Below are 22,546 nucleotides of genomic sequence, written 5' to 3' on the forward strand. Positions count from 1 at the left end.
AAAGAAAACACCACTCTAGGGAGACCAAACTTCTGCCTGTTAGTTCTTAAAAAATAAGAAGGGACACTTTGATGGTATTAGGAGAATATCCTCAGAGACAGAATACCAAAGAACAGCTCCCAGTGAGAACCACTTAGAGCGTATGGCCTTGAAACAAGCAGGGAGGAGGACGCTCTTGGCCAGAGATCTTAGCCCAAGCATGCATCTCTAGCAGTTCAGCTGGATCCAGGGGTTAAACCAAGACAGTGAAAAGAAAGAGGAGAGAAGGTTCCAGTTTTAAAAATTAGGTGATAACTGTAATCAAAGAGATGATGTAGGGACAGTGCTGTGCTGCATGGTATGAGTGTAAAGGCAGCTAAGGGTCGAGTGGCTGTTCGTCCCAGTTTGCCCAGGATAATCCTGGCTTACACCTGTTATCATAGCAGAATTGTTGATGGTGTCCTCTTTCACTGTCAACAATGTCTAGTTTGGATGATAACTATATGCCACCCTGTATGAAGGGGATGATGGTGATGATTCTGATGTTCACAGAATTTCCTTATTTTTAAGGCTATTTCATACAAATTCCAGTTGCTTATTTTGCCTAGAAAAGAAAACACACGTAAATGGAAAGTATGATGTATCTAAATCAGTTTGTGAGTAGACATTGAAATACAGACCCCTTTAAATAGCTTCTTAAAAATGATACTCAATATTTTTATGTTTTCTTATAAATTGGAAAAGATAAATATGGTCAATTGACTTGTTTAGATATTTCTGGCAAAAATGTCATGGCTCTGAATGATTGTTGTGAGGGGGGAATTGGGCTTAGAGCTCCCTTTTATTCTCTGGCAGAGAATTCATATGTCGCATACCAGGAACTCACATTGAAGAGCGAGTAAACCCACTTGAGCAGTTGAATCTGCAGACTCAAAGCCAGGTAATAAAGGTAAATGTCAGGGAAGTTTACCTTCTTATTAGAAAGTCAGATTCGCTGTAATCCAATTTTAACTTGGTGACTGGGAAAAGTTTAAAGCAATTTTTAAAAAATTTATATAATAAAAAACATCTCAGTCTTCAGGTATTCTTCATATAGTAATCATAGTCCAGTGAAAAATGTTATCCAGCTGACTAAGTTTAGGTAAGTCATTGAATTAATCTTTCCATACCAGTGCTTCCTCACAGGTAGAATGGGATCAAATTTCCTACCTTGTTCATCTCATAACATTATTGTTGGGATAACAATAAAATCAATAAAACCATGTAAATAAAAGTGCATTGCTGGGGAACAGGTTTAAAACTCGACAAATGTAGAGTTGTTTGCAGAACTTGCATACGTTTTCAAAATTGCTTTGAAATATAAATATTTCGGTACTTATCAGGCAATAACAAAAAATTCAGATTAGTTTCAGGGCATAGGGAGAAGCAGGCAAAACATTTGGCAAATAAGAGAACTCAGAAAGTGAAAGGTACATGTTTCCATTATCATGTTGAAGTTGGTAAGACCAGTTCATTCAAGGGTTCCTTCAGTTCGTTCAGGGGTTATTGAATCCTTCGTTCATACTGTCATCATCTGGACGTGTCTGTGGAGAATGTTGTCCCTGTAGAGAAGTTTGCTGGTTGCTAGAGTTACCAAGAGGTAAATGACATGGTCTCCATCTCTTAGAATCACACTAAAGAGATGGCGACACACGTGCATAAGGACACTTAGTGTTATCAAAGGTAGAGTTCCCTCAAGAGATGTATTTTTTGAATGCACCTACCAGCCCGGCACCATGCTAGACACCAGAAGTGTGGTGGTAAATACTATAATAGGGACATGCTTAGATGATGTGGGAGCACGAAGAGGAGAGAACCTGACCCAAACCGAGGAGGTCAAGAGTGACTTATCAGAGGGAATGAGGTCTTGAAGCTGAGAACGAGAGTGAGTAAGAACTGAGCCATTCTGGCTGTCCTTTCCAAGCTCTTCTCTCTGTTCCTTCCTCCTCTAACTGCTCTTTGCCGGTGGTCCTCCTTCTCATCTCACTCTTCCCGTGCAGTTACTACACTCTACACTGCTGTACCTCCAGCCCAGATTGCTCTTCTGAGCCTAACCCTTTGAGACTCTTTTTTGTGATGTCCCTGTAGGCATCCTGGATTCCATAAGTGTATACCCGAGTTCGTCATTTTCTCTCCCAAATCTGTCTTTTACCTTATATACTTGTTAGTTTACATTCCAAAGTCAGGCATCTGTAAGTCATTCTAGACTTTCTATTTCTCTTATTCCCTTCATCTGATTATTCAACAAATCATGTCTTTTCAGCCTCCTGAATTACCCTGGAGTCCGTGCCCTCACCCCACTGCTTTAGTTTCAAGCCATCATCAGTTTGGCGTGGGTTATACAACCACACCCCAACTGGTTTCTCTACCTTCTCTCTAACCCTCTTTCCATCTTTCTTCCACTCGGCTGGCAGATAGGTCTTCCTTAAGAGATCACATTGGTTTCTGGCTTAAAACATTTGCGGGTCTTCCAAACACATTTAAGAAAAAATTTGTTTTAAATTCTTTACTGTGTCATTTAAGGCCTTTAGGAGTCTGATCCTTCCAGGTCCTTCTAGCTTCATCCCCCACTAGGTTCTCCTTTTTTCATTTATGCTTATAGGTTATATTGTGACTAAATGGAACTGCTGATTTTTTCACTGAGTGCCGTGCTTTCTCTCGTCTCTGCCAGGTGTGCTCACCTTGCCCTTTGATTGCCTGGGTAGGTTTTATGCCAAGCATTACTTCTTCTGGAAGGGATAGCAACTTCCATGCTGCAGTGAGGTGGTGGCGGATGTTTTGTCCTGGTGCTTTCATTGTTCTTTGCACATCTCTCTATCATAGCACTCCCTAACCTAGTACACACTGTCTCTTTCCTTTATTACGTTTATTACTGTGACTCTTTATTACATTGTGAGTTCTTCCAAGACAAGGATTGAGTCTTCTGTATATCTCTGATGCCTAAGGTCATTAACATATTTTCTGAGTGCCTAATGTGTACTAGAGACCATTTTTAATGCTGTGATACAGCAGTGAACAAAAGAGAAAAAAATCCCTAACATCGTGGAGCGTGTATGTTAGCCATCACGTCTGGCAGATCGCTGCTGCTTAATGTGAGGGGTGGATGGGTGGGTGGATGGATGGACGGATGGACAGATGGTCAGACAGACAGATGGACAAATGGACAGATGGACAGACAGATGTTAGAGAAGTAGAAGTGACCTCCCAGGCTGGGGAGATACAGACATGAAGACACTGAGGCATGAACACCTGACATACGGCATCAAGGCAATGAGAAGGACAGGAGTGGGGAATTAAGAGAGAAAGTGAGCATGCACGTTAAAGAGAGAACTTGTAGACCCTGACAGATGAATCGACTTTGGATAGGTGGACAATAAAGCAAAGACCATGCCAGGCAAGATGAGCATGGTAAGCAAAGGTACAGAGAGGGAAGTACAAAATGTGTGTTTAAGGATAAAAACAAATGGCCTGGCTGGACTTCGAGGGGAGGATTGGCATAGGAGAATAGTAAGGAGCTAAGCTGGGAAGGAGGTTGGGGAAGATGTACCTGCCACACTAAGTTGTGAGGGCTCTTCTGTAGGAAGTGGGCCATGGTCTGTGTTGTTCTGGAGCTCCTGACTAGTACAACAAGGCAAGAAGAAGAAATAAAGGGCATGTGTATTAGAAAGGAGGAAATGAAACAGACAATGTGATTGTTTACATGGAAAATTGAAACAAATCTATAATAAAGCTACCAGAACGAAGAAGTGAATTTAGCAAGGGCACAAGATACAAGGTGAATATGCAAAACCGACTGTAGGAGTCCTGCTTCTGGCATGCCAACGCGAGCTGCTTCACAGACCCGCTGCCCCGTGAAACTGGGCTAGGCAGAGAAGTCTTAGGTGATAGCACCTCTTCTCTGAAATGTTCCCATCTGCTATCAACATCTCCACCTTTCCTAAATTCTGCAGCTCTTTGTACAAGCACCACATAATTCATTGTAAGGTAGAGTAGCAAAGCAGACATTAGAACATCCCCAGAGAAGGCGCAGCCCCTCTGGCAGTCAAATCCTCTCAACCGCCACAACAGAAAAGGTGGCTATTTAGTTGGGTTGCCAGCGCTCACTGTTTAGACAGAGTGGCGTAAACGCTGCAGGGAGCAGAACCCCTTAGAATTCTCCACCTCTGCTCTACTGAGAGTCCTCTTAAAGGCAGAGTGGTATGAATGCCCAGCCATCTAAATACAGACTTTTCTTTTGTTCCCTCTTTTAATTGAACTCAGTGATTCTCAAGCTTTAGTGGACATAGTCATTATTTCCAGAATTGTACATAGATAACCTCACTTGTACTTAATGGGTGACTTCAGGGAACTTTGAAGGATAATTTTGAGTATAGTATATTTTCACCTTAGGGCCTGACCTAAATAAACTGAATTAACTGCAGCTCCCCTGTGTTTCAAGAAAAGGAAAGTGTCCGGTCCTGTCACGTCTTTGATTGCCAGCCTTGGTGCTGCTTGCCTTTCCTTTTACTGACCTGCTGTTTACCTATATTGTTTCGGATGATGGAGAAAGTGACATCAAATATATTTAATAAACAAGGAATAGGAAGATAATTGGCTATATCTGAAATAGTCAATTACAGCAAAAACATACCCTTTACATTTTAGGCAACAGAAATTTTCTGTAATTTTTTTAAGTGTCAAAGGGGAAAATCTTTACAGCTAAAATACCACTTAATGTGAATAAAATCTATGAAGTTACATTATCATTTGTTTTATTTTCCCAAGGAGAATACAGAGGACAGTAGTTTTAATTAATCATCTGTTGGTTACCTACATAAATACCTACATTTCTGTATGCCTAAGGTATCACAGTAAAAAAAAAAAGTGTCCATTCTTTGGGAAAAGATGGTTTTTCCTGTCTTCCTCACTAGTGGAAAGAAAAGGCATTTTTATACTAAGATAACATGTTTAAATTCATCCGAACTCTTGCAGACACAAGCAGCCATTAGTTATTCTGATTGCCTATTCTAGACAACACTGTGGCCTTACAATAATTGCAGGTGGTTAATAGAAACATCCTTTTGCAGTTTCTAATTACCAAATGTAATTTCTGTGAGAACACTTGACCCCGTTGGCTGTCTGCTTTTTACTTCAGCTCTGGGGCCTTTATGATGGAATTATTTATCAGTCTTTAATGGCTTGGGGGCCACTTGACGAAACTGAGTGCATTGTACCTCACATCACTTAGGAAGCATCCCAGATGCTCGTGGATGAACCCGGAGTCATGGTGCATTTGGCTAAAGAGCTCTGGCATCTGAAGCTCTAGCATTTGAGGACGTCTGGAGAGAAGTGCTCCAGAGCGTCAGAATGGCACTGTTTTAACCTCTAGTATCGGCTGCTCACCACAGGGTTCATCCCTATTAACTTGGAGCCAAACCAAACTGTATCTCTTCTCCTGAGGCTGAGAGTCTCTCTTCCCCTGAGGCTTAGGGATCCACAGCTTCTGGTAGTCTGGATGCACGTGTTGGCGACTGGAACTTGTCACAGGCAAAATCAAGAAGTAGTTTATCTGACCCCTCAGAGCCTCGTCTTTCTCTGCTGCTTTTATATTCTCCCTGGGAGCTCCCTTCCTTCCCGCCCCTTTTATATCACGCAGGTGTCCAGTGTCCTTGAACTCCTGCTGAATGAAGCTCTGTGTTTACTTGCAGCATTGGTTCCAGTTGGATAACATGGCTTCTGTAGTTTTAGGGTGGCCCTGGGGAGGCTCAGAGGCAGAGAAGTGGTTAAAAGTGAATGTCCAGGAGATGTTCCTGGCATACCTCAGTTCTTCTTAGGAGGAAAGAACCAAGTATTTTTCCACAGATTATAGCTGCCAGAATCTAACACCTGTTTTTGGAACTTGGGGGCCCATTGACCTCTGGGACCCCGTTTCTACCTGCTGGTCTCCAGGCTCTAAGACCTAGAGGCCAGCTTGCCTGAGAGCAGGTGCTGCGCTCAGACTCTCCCTGGGTCTCTCAGTACCTCTCCCCACCCCACTGCCCTTTTCTTCTGGCATGATATTTGAACAAGTGGTCCTTCTGTCTTAGAGAAAAGTCTCTTATATCAGCGGCTCCATCTTGTTTCTCTTCTACTCTCCTCTTTTTGTAGCCAGACTTCTGGAAAGACTCACCACTCACCACTTCACCAGTTACACTTTAGCTTCCACCCCCACTGTTTATCTCTGCTTTTCCCTGTACTTCCACTGTATTTTTATCTCTCTGCATATTGGTTCTTCTGATCCCACTTTCTCTTGAATTGACCCGTCATCAGAATGGTAACCTCAGCCTTAGCCCCCAGGGTCTCCCGGCTGAGTCATCTGTTCCACTTCTAAAGCCTTGTGGGAGAAAATTTGATTGCCCAAGCTTAGGCCAGATATTTCATCCCTGTTCCAGGCCCTGTGGCAAGGGAAAGGAATGTGGGGACAATTAAGCATGGGGGCAGGGAGTGAGGGGGCCAGAAGGACCCAAGGCTGCTCCTTCCAGGGCTGCTTCCACATCACTTGAGCTTGCTCTCGGCCAGGTGTGTGTCTCAAGCCCTGATTCTGCTTCGTAACTTTCTAACTATGATCCACTCCCCCACCCCCAGTACACACACTTCAGGTCCAGCTCTTTCCGTGATTTGTAGTCAAAGCCTAAGGAAGAGATTCTTAAGCTGCACGTTGACTGAGTCGTGCGTTTCCCTCAGATGCACAGAGGATGCATCCTCTGGCCATCCTCCCTGCGTTGGGCACCTCTTCTGTAGCAGTGTTTCCTGGTTTATCAAAGTTGGAGTTTTCTGTGTTATGTTCTCTTCTTTGTTTTCAGAGAGGACAGAGGCTACAGACACCTCTAATCTGCCATCTTTAACTTGAAGTCTTTCAGACTTAAATTTCTCATGTATCTTACACGTGTATTTTTTTTAAGTAATAACCTTTTCCTGATCTATCCTAATTAAAATTAACTTTCTTAAGAATGTAAAGGCCTAACGTTTCTTCTCTATGTTTTAGAATTAACTAATTCCCTTGTTTAATTTAATTCATTAAGAATCTGTTGATTACCTATAATGTTACCAGCATTGTCAGTTTTATTTTTATTATGCTCAAAAAAGGCTTATAATCTGGGTGAAAAAATTAGCCAGATTCATAAAATGCTTAGCAGACAGGACAAAGCCACTCATAAATACGTTTTCAGTGAAATGAGTGAATTGGTACAAACAAGAAGTTCTCTGGGAGGTCAAAAAAAGAAGATACAGATAAGGACAGATTGGACAGCGAAAGCTTCCTGAAGAAGTGGGGCCCAGACTGGGCCTTCTTCCTTGTTATTTTGAAACACATCTGTATTTTGATTATGTCCCCTTTGAATTATCCATTTTCCAGCTTGGTGATGTTGACAGAGAAATAACACATGTCAGCATTAGTTTTTCCAACTTAATGGATCAGATGAGAGTGATCCATAACTTGTAAGCTTTAGGTGTGGGCTCTAAGCAGGAGAGATAGAACGATAAGAGGAGAGTGAAAGGTTATTTAGAGAGGATAAATTAAACACTTGGAATCAGGCTCAGCCAGTACCTGGTTTTTAAATGAACAATGAAGATTGAGTTTTCAAAATGAAATGAATGGATTGTTTAGTTGGCATTATTAACTTAAAGAACAGGGTTTAGCTTAAGTATTATAGGGATTTACAGGAGACATTTTTCAAATTTGCTGAAGGTTTTACCAGTAAGCACTTAAGCAAATGTAAACATTTTGCGGGCTGCAGGGGAGCTGCGAATATTATTCATCCCCCAGTCCCACTCGTCTCGCAGACGTGCACCCGGACCAGGCTGAAGCTCTGCGCAGTTTCTGAGGGTTGTTATGATTAGTCTCTTGGTGTGTATATATTGCAAATGTAATAAGAACATAAACATTTTATAAGTATAGAAATTTCTTTTTTTAATGTTAACCAGTCGTTCGAAATGGCCAGAAAAACAGTTTGGTTTCAACTTAATAATAGTGGCGCTAATGTACAGAACTTTATTCTTATGAACCATGAACCATGGTGTGAAGAGCCAGCAGAAAGTTTTTGTACACATCATCATGCTTAGTCATTACAATGGGTGATGAGAGGAACGCTGGGATTTTCTGAAAGTTAACATTCCCTTCTCTCATGGTCATAAGGAAAAAAAAGCATTTATGATTATTTTGAAGCATCATGAGTTGTATCCATTTGTTGACAGCAATCTTGGGGGGTGGTTCTTCAGGTCCCATATCCCTTTTTCAGGTCCCAAAACTGAATATCTGGAAAATATTCAGATATTCTAATAAATTTGAATATAAAGAGTTAAGTATCGCATCATAGTAACTTAGTCAATCACTCGTAGCCACGTGAGAAGTAAGGCATAGGAGCAAACACCTTTTACTAATAATCTGGAGTCATTTAGTCTAACGTCCTATCACTTTATTTCTTCTCTCCTTTTTTTCTTTTGCTGACAAAGATTAGCCCTGAGCTAACATCTGTTGCCAGTCTTCGTCCACTTTATATGTGGGTCAGTGCCATAGCATGAATGACGAGTTGTGTAGGTCCACGCCTGGGATCTGAACCCGAGAACCCAGGCTGCCGAAACAGCACGCCGAACTTAACCACTATGCCATGGGGCCGGCCCCAAACTTCTCTTTTCAAATAAGATGATGTGAAAAGGTTTGACAGGATCAAATGCTATCCCATTTCTTGGTATTGTGTGAACCATAGTCTTAAGATAGGGTTCTCGCTTTTGCATGGTTTGTAAAAGTTTGTTTCACACAACATTTTGGGCACCAGTCTTAGAGACAGGGAACATAAGGATGCATGGTACAGAGAGGAGGCACTGAAGTTATGATGTGGTGGGATGGGCTGGCAAGGCAGCAGCAGGAATAAGAAGCCCTGTGCGGGCCTGCGGGCGTGGGGATTACCCGGAGGGAGGGCTGGGCAGGAGCCAGGGATGAGGGAAATGTTCTTGCAGGACTTGTTCTGATGCCTAGGCAGAATCTGGGAGGATGAGGAAGAAATGGCCACACGAAAGTTGGAGAGAAGTACCGGGAGGTATGGGGGGCGGGGGTCAGTTCCAGGGCGCAGGGGCTGCAAGTGCTTCAAGAACAGACCTTTCACCTGAACCGCACGCTGCAAAACAGCAGCCAACAGCCCAAATCCTGAAGAGGCGTTCTTTGTTTGCCCTGCTGTGCGTTTCTACCGTTGCCAACATTTAAAAAGAGCAAATTTTAACATAAAACCCCACATTTCTGGGCTTCTTTGGCGCTTTCCCGCATGGTATCTGTCTGCCAGCCAAACCTGAAGAGCAGTTCCCATAGTCCTCAGCACTTCCTGCTTCTTAAAGGAGGCCCACTCTGCCCTGCATATTGCCAGCCCGCTCCTCTGGACGTCTGTGTTTGCAAAGACCGTCCCAGACCACAGGCTCCGCTCCCAAGCCGGCTGTACAGGAGATGGAGTCACCTACCTCCGCACCTTTATCTCCAGGTAGCCACACGCGCACGCAGCGCCCAGGGAGTCTACAGGCCACAGGAAGGGACAGTTTTATTTCCTAGCTTCATTTTTTATAAATTGTGTTTCATTAAAGCTTTTCAAAGACTCTAAAATTCACTTACCCTAATTTTATGTAGATGAACAAACCTGCTTTTTTTATCGAGTCCTATAAATTAGAAAGGGAGGGGTCAGAGAATTAAGCCATCTGGCTCAACCAGGCAAAAGGAGAAAGTATGTCTCCCGTGTGGCAGGCACGAGGTGCCCAGGGAGCTGGGGGTAATGGAGGAATTCAGCAGGCGGTCCTTGTGCTCAGGGCGTGTGAGAACTGTGCTGAGATTGGACCGCTACCCTAGAAACTTGATGTTCGTAGGTGGGATCAAACAATAGGAATCCCCTCTCTTTGGAAATCCCAGAGTCTTTGTATAAATAGCCTCTCCTTAATTTAAGCTGAATCGATGTAGCATAATTCAGGTCACCATTTGCTTCTCCGTGAATTAGAAGGCTGAATCTCAGAGGTCCACAGTGGGCTAAGGTGCACCTTAACTTTTTTTTTTTCCCAGCCTGCATCTTTCTTATCCTCCTCTTTGATTAATAAGATTCTTTCTGTTGATTTTCAAAAACTCACTCAGCTCAGACCTGCTTTGTTTTCTTTCTTGAAAAAAAGTTTTTCATAATACAATGCCATAGTCTCCACATTCTCATTAAAATCACGCCAAAAATAGTTGCTCATTCTTGAATTTCTCTTAAACATCTTTTAAAATTTAATTTAATTTTTTAAGTAGGCCACCATCATTTTATGAGCAATTGATAGCTTTTCGAAAATTGGCTGTAATTAATTTTCTTTTAAAATGTGTGTCCTCATTTTCTTCACATATTCCTTAAATTCTGAATTTACATCAGTCCTCTGATACCATGTGGTATTTATAACTTGAGACTTGTTCAGAAATAGAAAACTGAATAAGAGTCTGGGGACTCATTTTCAAAACAGTTATCTGTAGAGGCTTTCCCTAAAAACTCAGGGCAAAGCTTAAATATGGGATTTATGCAGGAAATTAAAGTTAAATTGGCTTGATTTGATTAAGGTTTGGGGTTTTCTTTTGTTTTTTGAAGAAAGGAAATTTTATTTTGTAATTTAAAAATCATTTATTCTGGAAGAATGACCAAGAAGTATAAGATTAATTTTTGTATAAACCAATTACCTGCAGAGCTGCTTAAAATATAAAGCTTTCTTGATTTAATATAACGTTTCATAGACTTCTCTGACACGTTACTTAAACAGAAAGGCCACGTTACTCCCATAAGTTATTTAAAAGTCAAGTAATTTAAATTAGATTTATTAAGTGCAATAAGTAGGCATCAAATTAAAGCTTGTATATTTTCACTTGTTCCTAATTTCTATAGAAAATTCCACTTTGATAGAGCTACTAAGGATTGGTATTTAATAAACAAAGAAATAACTGTATTTTAAAGGAGGAATAAATAATTCATAGAAATCTGTTGACAAATTTCTCCCCACTCATAGGCTATTCGTTTCTTGTCTACAGTAGCCTTGGGCAGGAAAGGCCAAAGTAGAAAGACGCCATGCATTGATACTCAGTAGAAAGAGATCTCAATTGAAAATGTAATTTGGTTTGGGATATGAGTTTGGAAATAAACCATCATTCAAGCCTCAGCATGAGCCATGAACCTATTTGCATGAGTGAGTGAATGAATAGAAAAGAATTTTTTTAGTTCAAGACAATCACTAGATTTTTTTCTGCCACCATCTTCCAAATAGTGCTATTTTCCTTATTCATACATTTACTCTGTTTTATTGAAAATTAGAACTTTTTTGCAATAGCATCATACCCATTCAGCTGCTTTTCTGATCTTTCTTATATAAATGCACTCCAGCGAGAACCACTCACAGAGATATTAATTCCTCTCTTCCTTTTTTGAGGAGGAGGATTAGCCCTGAGCTAACTACTGCCAGTTCTCCTCTTTTTGCTGAGGAAGCCTGGCCCTGAGCTAACATTATGCCCATCTTCCTCTACTTTATATGTGGGACGCCTACCACAGCATGGCGTTCCAAGCGGTGCCATGTCCGCACCCGGGATCCGAACCGGCGAAACCCGGGCCGCCGAGAAGCGGAACGTGTGAACTTAACCGCTGCGCCACTGGGCCGGCCCCTCCTCTGTTCCTAATAAAGGCCATTACACTTGCTGTTGTAGATGTACAAGAGAACCAACATTTTTTTTTAAATGTTTTGCATGTGATCAGTCTAGTTTTTCCTGGTGCTGGTTTAGTTTTTTTGTAATTTGATATGATAAAATTAAATTCTTAAAATAATAATTAAAATAAAAATAGTAGAAACATGCTTCACAGCCATCATACATTTGTAATTTATAATTAAGAAATGACATTCTTGAGTATATACACATATATTTTCATATTCTAATATACAACCATAACTTTTTATAAGTTTGAAAAAATATCAGTGGAAAAAATGTACTGTAGGTTTCTCTCCAACTCTATCTAAATAGTTCCTCCCTATTTACATAATTCTCTCATTTCACCTCTTCTTTTTCTTGTAGCTGATTTTACAATTTGAGGGTTCAGAGTACTTGTGTGTATTTGTTTAATGTCTGTCTTCCATTCTAGACTGAACTTTGCTGTCTCCTGTTCACTGCTGTGTACCCACACTTAGCATAGCGGCTGACTGGATGGGCAATGAGCGATTGGAATGAATGAATGAACAAGGGAACACTGCTCAGTGAGCACTCTGCTAGGTGCTTTGTTTACATTATTGCATTTAATTCTTAACCCTATGAAGGAAGTAGCTCCCATTTTATGGATGAAGAAACTAAGGCCAACATGTTAAATAATTGGCTCAAGGTCACGCAGCTTAACGGCGTAGAAGCCCCGCCTTCCCTGTGGTCTTGTTACTCAGCCTTTTTGCTTAGGCCACTTTGACTTGGGTTTCAATCTTGCCATCAAAAGAGCTCCAGTAGACCCCTATTTACAGTTAAGGAAACTGAGGACCAGCAAGGTGAAATAATTTGCCCACTTACTTGGCTCGTTAACATCAGAGTCGGAACTTGAACTCAGACCACCTGATTGCTGTTCAGCATGCTTAGTCATGCTGCTCGACAGATGCCAGAATATAATAAAAATACTAATAAAGAAGAGTAAAGCACTGTTAAAAATGCTTTTCATATTTTTTTGTCAATTTTTGTTATGAAAATGTTCCAAGTTAATAGAGATAGTACAGTGACCCCAATATACCCCTCATCCAGAATCAACAGTGATCAAGCCTTTGCCACACTTGCTTCATCTCACCCTTTGAGCGGCCAGACACTCTTAACTGTATGACTATATTAAATCAAGGTAGATGGAACAGGAAGGGGGAGGGGTGCGCCTGCAGTTCCTCAGTTGTTTGATAGCAGAGCTGGTTTGCTGCTCTGTGTTCTTCCCACTAGACTATGTCAAGAGATATATGTATAAAGAGAGCCGAACTGGGCGACCCACTCAGGCCTGCCGCAGTCAGCGCTGGAGGTGGAGTGAGGACAGAGGGCTTCTGTAGGCTCAGCTTGTGTTGCCTTGCTAGACATATGCCAGATGGGACCAGCGTCACACTGGCAGTGGTGTCTCGGTGGGTCTCGGACTTCAGCAAGCCTCAAGAGCACCTGGATTCCTAACAAGTTCCTGGGTGACGCTGATGCTACGGGTCCAGGGACCGCGCTTAAATAGAACCACGGGTTCTACCAGGAAGTGCCAGTTCAGCCACTTCCCCTCAGGTAACACTCAGCCCAGGGAACCCAAGGAAGCCTGCTTAGCATTCGTTCCTTCTTGTGATCTTGCCCCTAGAAACCAGACCTTAGAATGGCGCTTGAAATGGAAGCAAAGTGACCTGCTGAGGAATTTACATGATAAAAGGTGCAAAAAGACTAATGAAAACAATTTAAACAAAATTTTAAATAAAGAACAAATGATAAAAAGAGGAATAACTCTGTGTGTGTACGGGTGTCTCCAGGTTTAGAATACTTTCCAAAGCTATCTGTGAACAGGCAGAGCAAATGGGCTTTTTGTTCAAGGCAGAGCAGCATGATGAGGAGGAAGAGTGTATGGAGTAATTGACCTAAAGTAACAAGAGATCATTGACAGGATGGCCCTTCAGGTCTTTGAGATTTAGCTCTGACTGTTATAAGTACTAAGGCAGAGAATCATAGCTGTGTTCAACTGAGACGAGAAATGGACACACTTTTCTAATCTCTTTCTGTATCAGAAATAGATCTCTATTAAAACAGCTAAATTTAAACAATTTTAATAGCACCATGATATTTAAAGATTTTATGGTAAATTAAAAAATAACCCAGATACCACATGATATGTTTTCTCTTTACCCCAGAACCATTATTCTTGCCAGTCCTCTTACTACTTGCAGTTTCAAAAAAATCCTTCACTTCTTTTACTGATATATTTTCGTTGTGCAAAGATTCTAACCAAAATCCTATAGTTACCCTTTGTTTAGTTAACTCCTTTACTCCACTTTATTTCAAACAAGGCTTCAGTTAATTTGCAAAGGTATGTAAAATGTGACAGAATTATCCAAAAAAAGCTTGAAAGAATATGACTAGGGAGAGACAAAGAGCGCAGAATAATAGAGCTAAAAATGCCAGCCCTCGTCCCCCTCGTGCCAGTGGACCAGGAGCCCCCAGGGAAGGGGAGTGTAGCACTCTGCTGATCAGACTTGCTCCACCAGTGTATTTTGGAATATCTGGAAGATAGATTAAAGATACTAACTAGCTGAATGCTGTTTCTTTCAACTGAGCATTGGATAAAAATTGTGTGGCGGTGTGCTTACTGTTTTTCCTCAAAAAATGCGTCCTGTGGGCTTCTCTGGGTAGGTGAGTGAATGCTTGTGTACCTTTGCTGGCCATCATGGCAGGCAGAGTGATCCTTCTGCAAGCAGACCTGATCATTTTCTTCCCATTTAAAGAACAGAGACAACTGTGCTGACTCTGCCCTGCCTCCGTGTGGCCTCCTAACCCCCTGCCCTCTGACACCTCCTCCCCTCCTGCCATGCCGCAGGGCTGTGCCCGCCATGCTTGTGCTTTCTCACCTGACGCCTGCTCACTGCCTGAAACCCTCTTCTCCGCCCTCTGCCTGTCTCTCACCTGTCCGTTAGGTCTCAGTTTAAATGTCACTTCTTCCTAGAAACCTTCCCTGTCCACCACCCGCCCCCTGCAGATGCTGGGTTAGTGCTCCCAGTGTCCCTCTGTGCACCACACTTGACTATTACTGCCCCTTTCTGTCGCCCACTCCAATATATGTTCCCCAGGACAGGGACCATGTCTGTCTTGCACACCACATTATATCCCAGGTCTGTCCTTTTTCTTTTTAATTTCGTGCTTCCCAATCATTTTCATCTGAGGAAATGTAATAGAAAGTTAGGCTCTTTCCACAATGAGGTAAACTGAAGGAGCTTGAACCCACAGAAGGCTGATCCCAGTGGAAGGTGACCAGCCTAAAGACGCTGGCCGCCCCAGGGCCCCAGCAGACCCGGGAAATAAGAGAGTGAGTAAATCGTGTTACTCCAAGTGGTGGGGCGCTCTGGATTAAACGAATGAGCCAACAAAAGAACCTGAGCACAGGGTCCATTTCCAAGTTATTCTACTTGTATTGAGTCTCAGTTTCTCATTTGTAAAATGGGCATAATACTATCTGTCTCAATAAACTTGTTTTGCTTTGTTAATTTTTGTTTTGCTTTATTTTTAATGCCGTCCCAGTGTTGGTACAGGTCCCGGAAATAGGCTTTCTCATACACTGCTGTTGGTGGGAGTGTAAACTAGCATAAACTCTTCTGGGGTACACACTGGCGGTACAAGTCAAAATCCCTAAGAACGTGTCTGTCATCTGGCTTAGCCATCTCACATCTAGGAATTTATCCTAATTGGAGTGTTGAGCTACGATCTGTCCGTGAGATATTCATCCCAACATTATTTATAATTTAAAAAAAGGAAAAATACTAAGTGTCCGGAAAGGGTATCTGGACTGAATTTATTATGGTGTGTCCACAGAATAGGCTGCTGTGTAGCTATTAATAATGATGATGTAAAAGAATTCTTAATGGCGTAGGGAAATTATTAAGATATACTGAAACAAAGTAACAAAACTACAATTCATTGTGTTCTCAGTTATTTTTTTAAGTAGATATATCATTGGAAAAAGGCTAGAAAGATATAAACCAATATGTTTCCCTGAATAACTAATTTAAAATGTCGTTATAATTTTATATAGTTCCAAATTTTCTGAAATGAATATGTATTACTTTTATAATATATGTTTTAGGAAAAATAAAGCATCACAGGAGAATAAACTTCACTGAGTTTGCAGTTGGAGTACCTTCTCCCATAGCGTGAGAAGGCCCAGTGGTCACCGTGCAGGGCTCCCTGTACCGGGAGGCAGATGGGTCCTCGAGGTACCCAGGTGCTGAGCGTGACCATGGCTGCCTGGGTAAATATTCTCGTTTTTGTTGGTGGCTTGTCAACTTACCCAGTTTTCATTTGTGCCCCTTAGCACACTAATTTAAACTCCAAAATTGAACCTCATGATTTTCTGATTCCAACAAGGGTCAGAAACTAAACTTCCATCTAAAATTGCCTATCTCAGTAAATTAAATTCATGTGTGCTTTTCTAAAGGAGCTTTTCATAACACCAATACCTTTGAATCCAACTGGCTTCCACGACTTTGGAGAAGGAGTGAACAACCTCCCTTTTTTTAACATAAAGTCCAATTCAGGAAAAGTAAAAATGTTTATGAGCCACATTTTTCTCCCACCCAAAATAAAACTAGCTTTTTACAGTCCTCTAAGGGAAAAAATCTGTTCTTATAAGCTATAAACTACCTTATGGAAAGAAGAACAATAATTATAATATTTGCATTGCTTTTCACCCATCTAAATTCTCCCTTCTGGGCATATGTGACATGTAACGACACAGGGGTGTCTTCCTGATCTTCCATCTGGAACGTTATATTGTATGCTATATTGGGAAGCCAGGTGGTCTCGGGTCACATGGCGTGTGTCACTGCCTGAGAGAAATCGGTGTCAGTAGGTGGTGAGGGGTAGAGTTGAGGAACAAACAGGAAATTGAGGGATGGAGGAAATAGAGACTACGTGTATCACTTATGCCATCAGGATGCTTCGGTTTGAAGAGGGGGTAGTAAGAACCTTGGGGGATGGACAAAGTAAGGGATTTGAGGACCCAGGAGGTCAATAGTCAGCGGACATCGAAGATAAAAGACTGATTGGGGAGGAGATTAAAGAAAAGCAGAAGTGGAAAGTTTACCTTTAAAAATGGAGAAGATGGCCTCTTCCCCAAAAATGGGAGAAAGATCAGGAAGTAAAGATGAGGGCATTTGCCACCGTCACGTAAGAGGGAAGGACTTCTGGAGAGGTATTAGGGGCTAGAGTAAATGTGGAGCCCTGAGCAGGCGCGAAAAGGAGCTACCACAGTGCCTCCGCGGAACAGGAAAGGAAGGCCGCTCCGGCCAGGCACCAGCACCGTTAAGCCGTCCTCTCGACTCGGGGCCAGTCCGCGGGAGCATAGGGCTGTCCCCAGCAGGAGCAGATTCAGCAATGGGAATCGTCAGCCTGGGGCGTGGGGGGAAGGGCGGGGCAGAGTAACAGTTGAGGGTGCTGGGGTAAGTGTGAGGTCACTGACCGCAGGATTCAGAAGAGGCAGCTAGAACGGGGATGGAAACTCACCCCCAGGGCTGACCGCGCGCCGAGAAGTCTCCCACTTCTTCTGTCGTGAGCACCTCAACAACGTGTTCCTTGTATGTTCTCTTCCATCAAAACTCCCACTCTATTGGCTTCCATCTTCGGGGCAGTGTGGTCACAGGCCCGGGGGGAGGGTCAGTGATGGTCACCATGTCGGAAGGGGGCTGAATCACCTCCAGCTCTCACGTTCTCTCGCCCCAACTTCACTTGGTGTTTTCAGCTGGTGGGCTCTCCCACTCCCTGACCCCCACTCCTGGCTGAATCTAACTTGTCATAATTCTGCAAGTTAGTCCTTTTCCTAAAGGGGCAGACTCGCAGACAGGCTTTGCTCTTGCCATGGGAACACTGCAGCCGTGTGAGTGGAAGCGTATTACCTCGCCTGTGTGCCGGGTAAAGATCGCCTCCCCGGGGAGCTGGCCTACACGCTGCACGTGGTGGCTCCTGCTTTCCAGTGAGCACGGGGTGGAATCTGCGATCGAGTGGGATCACTGATCACTACGCAGTTTCCCCAGAGCTGGGATTATGACCTCTGTAAGAAGGCAGGCTTGAGGAACCTTCCGAGGTTTCCTAAGAAAGAATAAATGAACATGCATGTAATCAGGAACGAGTAGATCAAATTTATCTACACTTTCAAAAAGTCTTTCACAAGATTCCATACAAAGCTGGCTTTAAAAACTGGGCTCTGTTGAGAATCGGGCATCTGATCATCATTACTGTTACAGAGTTTTATTTTGAAATAAGCCTTCTTTTGAAAATCCCATGTCCATAACCCAAGCTGCAGCACTGAAACTGAACGGAAAGCACACTGTCACTGCAGGACAGCCACCCGATGTTGTACTGTTGGCATGGAGCTGGTACCACACTGAGCCTATGCTTTATGACAGATGCATATACACAGGCACACTGTTGTTATCCATTCTTGCTAAGTGGGTGATATTTTTAAATAACGTATAAATAAATGGGTAGAACTGCTTCTAGAGTTAAGTTACTGTTGTTTGCCCATATCTTACAGTATTGCGTTCTGGGCGGTTTATCTGTAGCTGTCATTTACTTTACACTAACTATAACTCAGAACCCTGGTAAAGCACGCACTGTCTCGTTAGTCCTCACTGCGTCTCTCCTGCACAGAGGAGTGAAGGGGGGCTGAGACATCCACAGCCAGGAGGGGACGGACCCTGTATTCAGATCCAGGGCGCTCTAACCTCGACTCTCTTAACTTCTTTAGTCCCTGCTGGCAGAACCAAGAAGAGCAGCTGGAGCTCCTGCCGAACAATCCCTCCGCATTTTAAGTTTCATAGAGAGGATGCCCCGGGACAGGAAGGAAGCCAAACCGCCAGCCCTGCCTCCTCGCAGGTGGCTTCACTGTAGAGGTGGCTGAGGCTCTGTCTGCACGCAGCTGGTCGCCTGGAGTGGAAAGTGATTGCTCTCTGTTCTCTGCTCTCTTCCAGCCCGTTGCTAGCTGTGTCCTTTGCCACCTGCTGTGCTCTTCCAGGAGTTGCCCTTCTGACCTGGGGGGTGAATCCACTCACAGGAGCCCTGGGGGTCTTCAACATTTTCCTGTATACCTGCTGTTATACCCCGTTGAAGAGGATCAGCATTGCCAACACGTGGGTCGGAGCAGTTGTTGGGGCCATCCCGCCTGTCATGGGCTGGACAGCAGCTACCGGCTGCCTCGATGCTGGTGAGTGTCTCCCATGGTGACACTTCTCTCAACTGACCTGTGGTGTAGGTGCCAAAACCAAGGGCTCCGTGGCTGTCCCGTGCAAGCATTAGCATAAGCTAGTCAGGCATTTCCTGCCCTGAGCTGCGGTACGTGGCGTTAGACTCCATTTTATTCAGCACTAATTCTCCTGGCAATGTGCTGATGTGGCAGTCTGAATACTATACACGCAGAACGGAAGGAGCCGGGCCCCCTGCTCCTGGGCGAGTGCACGCTTCTCCCTGAGGGAGTGTCCAAGGGCACAGAGGGAGCAGGGCCGCCTCCGCCCAAGACAACAGGACAGCAGCGTGAGCAGAAAGGACCTGAAAGTCCCGAGTCAAGGCAGAAGTGGGGACTGGTGATTCCTGGGGCCGCCCGCGGTGGGGAGGCAGGGCTGGCACTGGGCCTCAGGGCAGATGGTCCCTGTTCGCAACCTCCTGCCTGAGTGCCCCACTCCGCGGAACTCGGTTATCCCCCTATGAAAGAGCACGCTATTCTCATTAGTTTCCAATTTATTTTTATATGATTTGCTTAAATTATTCATGCTGTCTACAATAAAACCATTGAAACATTTCTACATTTTTTTTTGGTAGTGTATCACAACTAAATTTGTGGGGTGAAAATCGCTCATTTTTACCATCTGTAAGGGAAGTTTCACAGTCTAATTAGTCAAGTAATTAGTGTTTTTGACCGACACTTAGGAAGGAAGTGGTGAGGTTTCCTGCAATATATGTAAGTACATATTTTTCACATGAGAGATCAAAAGGCAGTTGACCATAAACCGTTGCCTTGTAAGCCGCATTTCTGAAACTTTTCATAAAAGCTCTTACACTCCCATTTGGCAAGCTTACAAAGTCAATTCCACCTTTACCATGATTGTCTCTTAGAACAGTTTTAATATCCTGTAAATGTTGGAGTTTCATGCATCTACAAATGCAGTATTCTAAAACGCATGTGCTCGTTTGCTCTGCAATGAGCCTAAAGCCAGGGCCCCCTCCACGTGGAGCCCCATCACCACGGAGAGGAAGAGCCGGGACTCTGGGCACGGCCGCACGTCAGCTGGGGGCCCTTCGAGCTGCACGTGGCCTCTACGCTCGTGTCTCCTCATCCCCCTCGTGGGGCTAATAATGGTCCCTTCTCAAGGAGCTGTTGTGAGCATTAAGTGAGTTATTATGAAGTACTCCTCATGCGTACAGTGGATGGATTGATACAGACCAAGAAAGCTCATGAGATTTTACTGGTTTGTAAACTCCGGGTAGTTGGTAATTGTTACCTGGCTGTTGTTTTGCAGACTGTGAGGCGCCTCCAGGCTTGGCGGGAAAGCATCCTGGGGTCCATTAGTGATGTCTGTCTTAAGTGAGGGAGGAGGGGAGAGGATGGATAGCATGGGTTTGACCTCCCCAGACTAGGTGACACCTGAGTTTTCCCCCGGGTTACAATTTAAATTTACAGAGCACATCTGCATACCACCAAACTCTTGATCAGATTCCTTCTCCTCGGTTCTGCCTGGAACTTCAACCTTAACTTGACCCAAACTCCCCCGTCCCCTAACCCTCTCCTTCCTGTGCCGCTTCACACCTTTCTGCTGCTGCCCAGACATTCGAGGTGGAGACCATGAAAGAGAGTGAGTGACTCCCAGGCTCTACATCCTCTAGCGTCCTCCCACCCACACCGATGCACTCTGCTTCAGCACGTGGATGCCCTGCTCCAGGCTGCCTGCCTGTGTGATGGAGACAGCCCCACATCAGAGAGGGTCAGGGCCAGAGGCAAGTGTTGCAGCTCCCGGGACAGGTATCACTGCAGAGGGGCACGGGCAGTCCCATCGGGGCTTGGGGAGCTGGCCCCTGCTAGGGCCCAGGTTCTTGCTGAGGGCAGAGGCCTTTGTCGCCCTCCCAGGCAGTTTCCTGGTAAAGAGCTCGGCTTCGGCATACGTCGGCCGGAGCTGTGAGCAGCCGGAGAAAGCCCTGCGGAAGCCCTCCGCTGAAGCGACATTCAGGCAGCAGCCCTTCTCTGCTCGGGGCACTCTGGATTTGGTGAAGCCCTCCCAGGCGTTTTTAAGATAAAATTTTTAAACAAAATTTGGGTATAGTCTTTCTGTAATTCAAATTTAATCATATGTATACAAACTCATTTATGAGGAACAGCTAAGGGCCAGGTTATACCTTGTTTTAGGTAGCAGGATGAAAATGCACATGTATCTTGAAAAATGAGACCCATCCTCTACCTGGACCTACCCTCTATCCAGAGAGCAATCTGACAGATTTGTGTAATCACCAAAGAACTTCCTCTGCCGGTTTTTGAGATGGACTTCTATTATATCCTTTTCCTTTAAATCTTTTTTTTTGTTAAAGATTGGCACCTGAGCTAACAACTGTTGCCAATCTTCTTTTTTTTTTTCTGCTTTTTTCTCCCCAAATCCCCCCAGCACATGGTTGTGTATTTTTAGTTGTAGGTCCTTCTAGTTGTGGCACATGGGACACCGCCTCAACGTGGCCTGACGAGTGGTGCCATGTCCACACCCAGGATCCGAACCAGCGAAACCCTGGGTCGCAGGAAGCAGAGCGCGTGAACTTAACCACTCGGCCACGGGGCTGGCCCCAGCTTTTCCTTTAAATCTTAAAGATGCATTGTTGGGCACACAATAACGACATGGTTTACTGCCCCCAGAATTCTAATTTACCTCAGATCAAATCATATACCTAGAGTCTTGTCAAATTTATACAGAAAGAATGATGCTACTTTACATAATGCTTTAAACTGCTTGAGAAAAGTTTCCAAACGTTAATTTGATAGGTAGAGCAAACTTGGGGTAAGCAGTAAATCTTTGAATGAATGAATGAATCAGTGAGTAAGTACCTTCCATTGCACAGATGAGAAAACTAGGTTAATCCAAGGACAGTTGCCAAATATTAAACATTATATATATTATATATTTATAATTGTATATATGTTATGTACTATACAGGAGGAAGCAATACAATGAAATAAGGCAGAATCTGAGAGAATGTAGGTTAAAGATTTTTATTGCTGGGATTTTAGGAACTAGGTTGAATATGATTTTATATGGTTTTGTCACCTTCTAGAACTGCACTGTCCAGCGGGACAGCCACCAGCCACATGTGGCTATTTAAATTTAAGCTAAATAAACTTAAAAATTCAGTTCCTCAGTCCCAGCAGCCGTATTTCAAATGCTCACAGCCACACATGGCTAGTAGCTGCCGTGTTGACAGTGCAGATAGAGAACATTTCCATCTCTACAGAAAGGTCGCTGAGACAGTACTGCCTAGAAGGACAGATTGCTGTCTTTATGAACCTGTGTTCCATCTTCCTTGGGTTAGTTTATACTTTCAATCATGGGGCATTGTATGAGGCTGTACCTGTGGTCTCGCCAGAGTCTTAAACAGTGGTTCTCAAACTTTAGTGCACGTAAGAGTCACCTGAGGGCTTGATAAAACCCAGATTCCTGGGCCCTGCCCCCGGAGTTTCTGATTCAGCGGGTCTGAAGTGGGGCCTGAGAATTTGCATTTCTAACAAGTTTCCAGGTGATGCAGGATGCCCTAGTCCAGGGACTACAT

General features: G+C 43.7%; 1 protein-coding gene across 2 annotated transcripts in view; it reads left to right on the forward strand.

The window, feature by feature from the left end:
• COX10 (cytochrome c oxidase assembly factor heme A:farnesyltransferase COX10) overlaps nucleotides 1-22,546 on the forward strand; it is a 126,283-nt gene that overhangs the window by 92,449 nt on the left and 11,288 nt on the right. The window contains exons 6-7 of one of the 2 annotated variants that reach the window (XM_070225740.1): nucleotides 18,721-18,953; nucleotides 19,166-19,544. In XM_070225740.1, the coding sequence (XP_070081841.1) occupies nucleotides 18,721-18,953; nucleotides 19,166-19,416 (484 nt within the window). In that variant the 3' untranslated portion in view covers nucleotides 19,417-19,544. Of the gene's footprint in view, nucleotides 1-18,720; nucleotides 18,954-19,165; nucleotides 19,545-22,546 lie in introns of those variants that run through there. The other variant, NM_001145274.1, reaches the window with a different exon arrangement.

This window comes from Equus caballus, chromosome 11 (genome assembly GCF_041296265.1).
Source record: "Equus caballus isolate H_3958 breed thoroughbred chromosome 11, TB-T2T, whole genome shotgun sequence".
Taxonomy (NCBI): domain Eukaryota; kingdom Metazoa; phylum Chordata; class Mammalia; order Perissodactyla; family Equidae; genus Equus; species Equus caballus.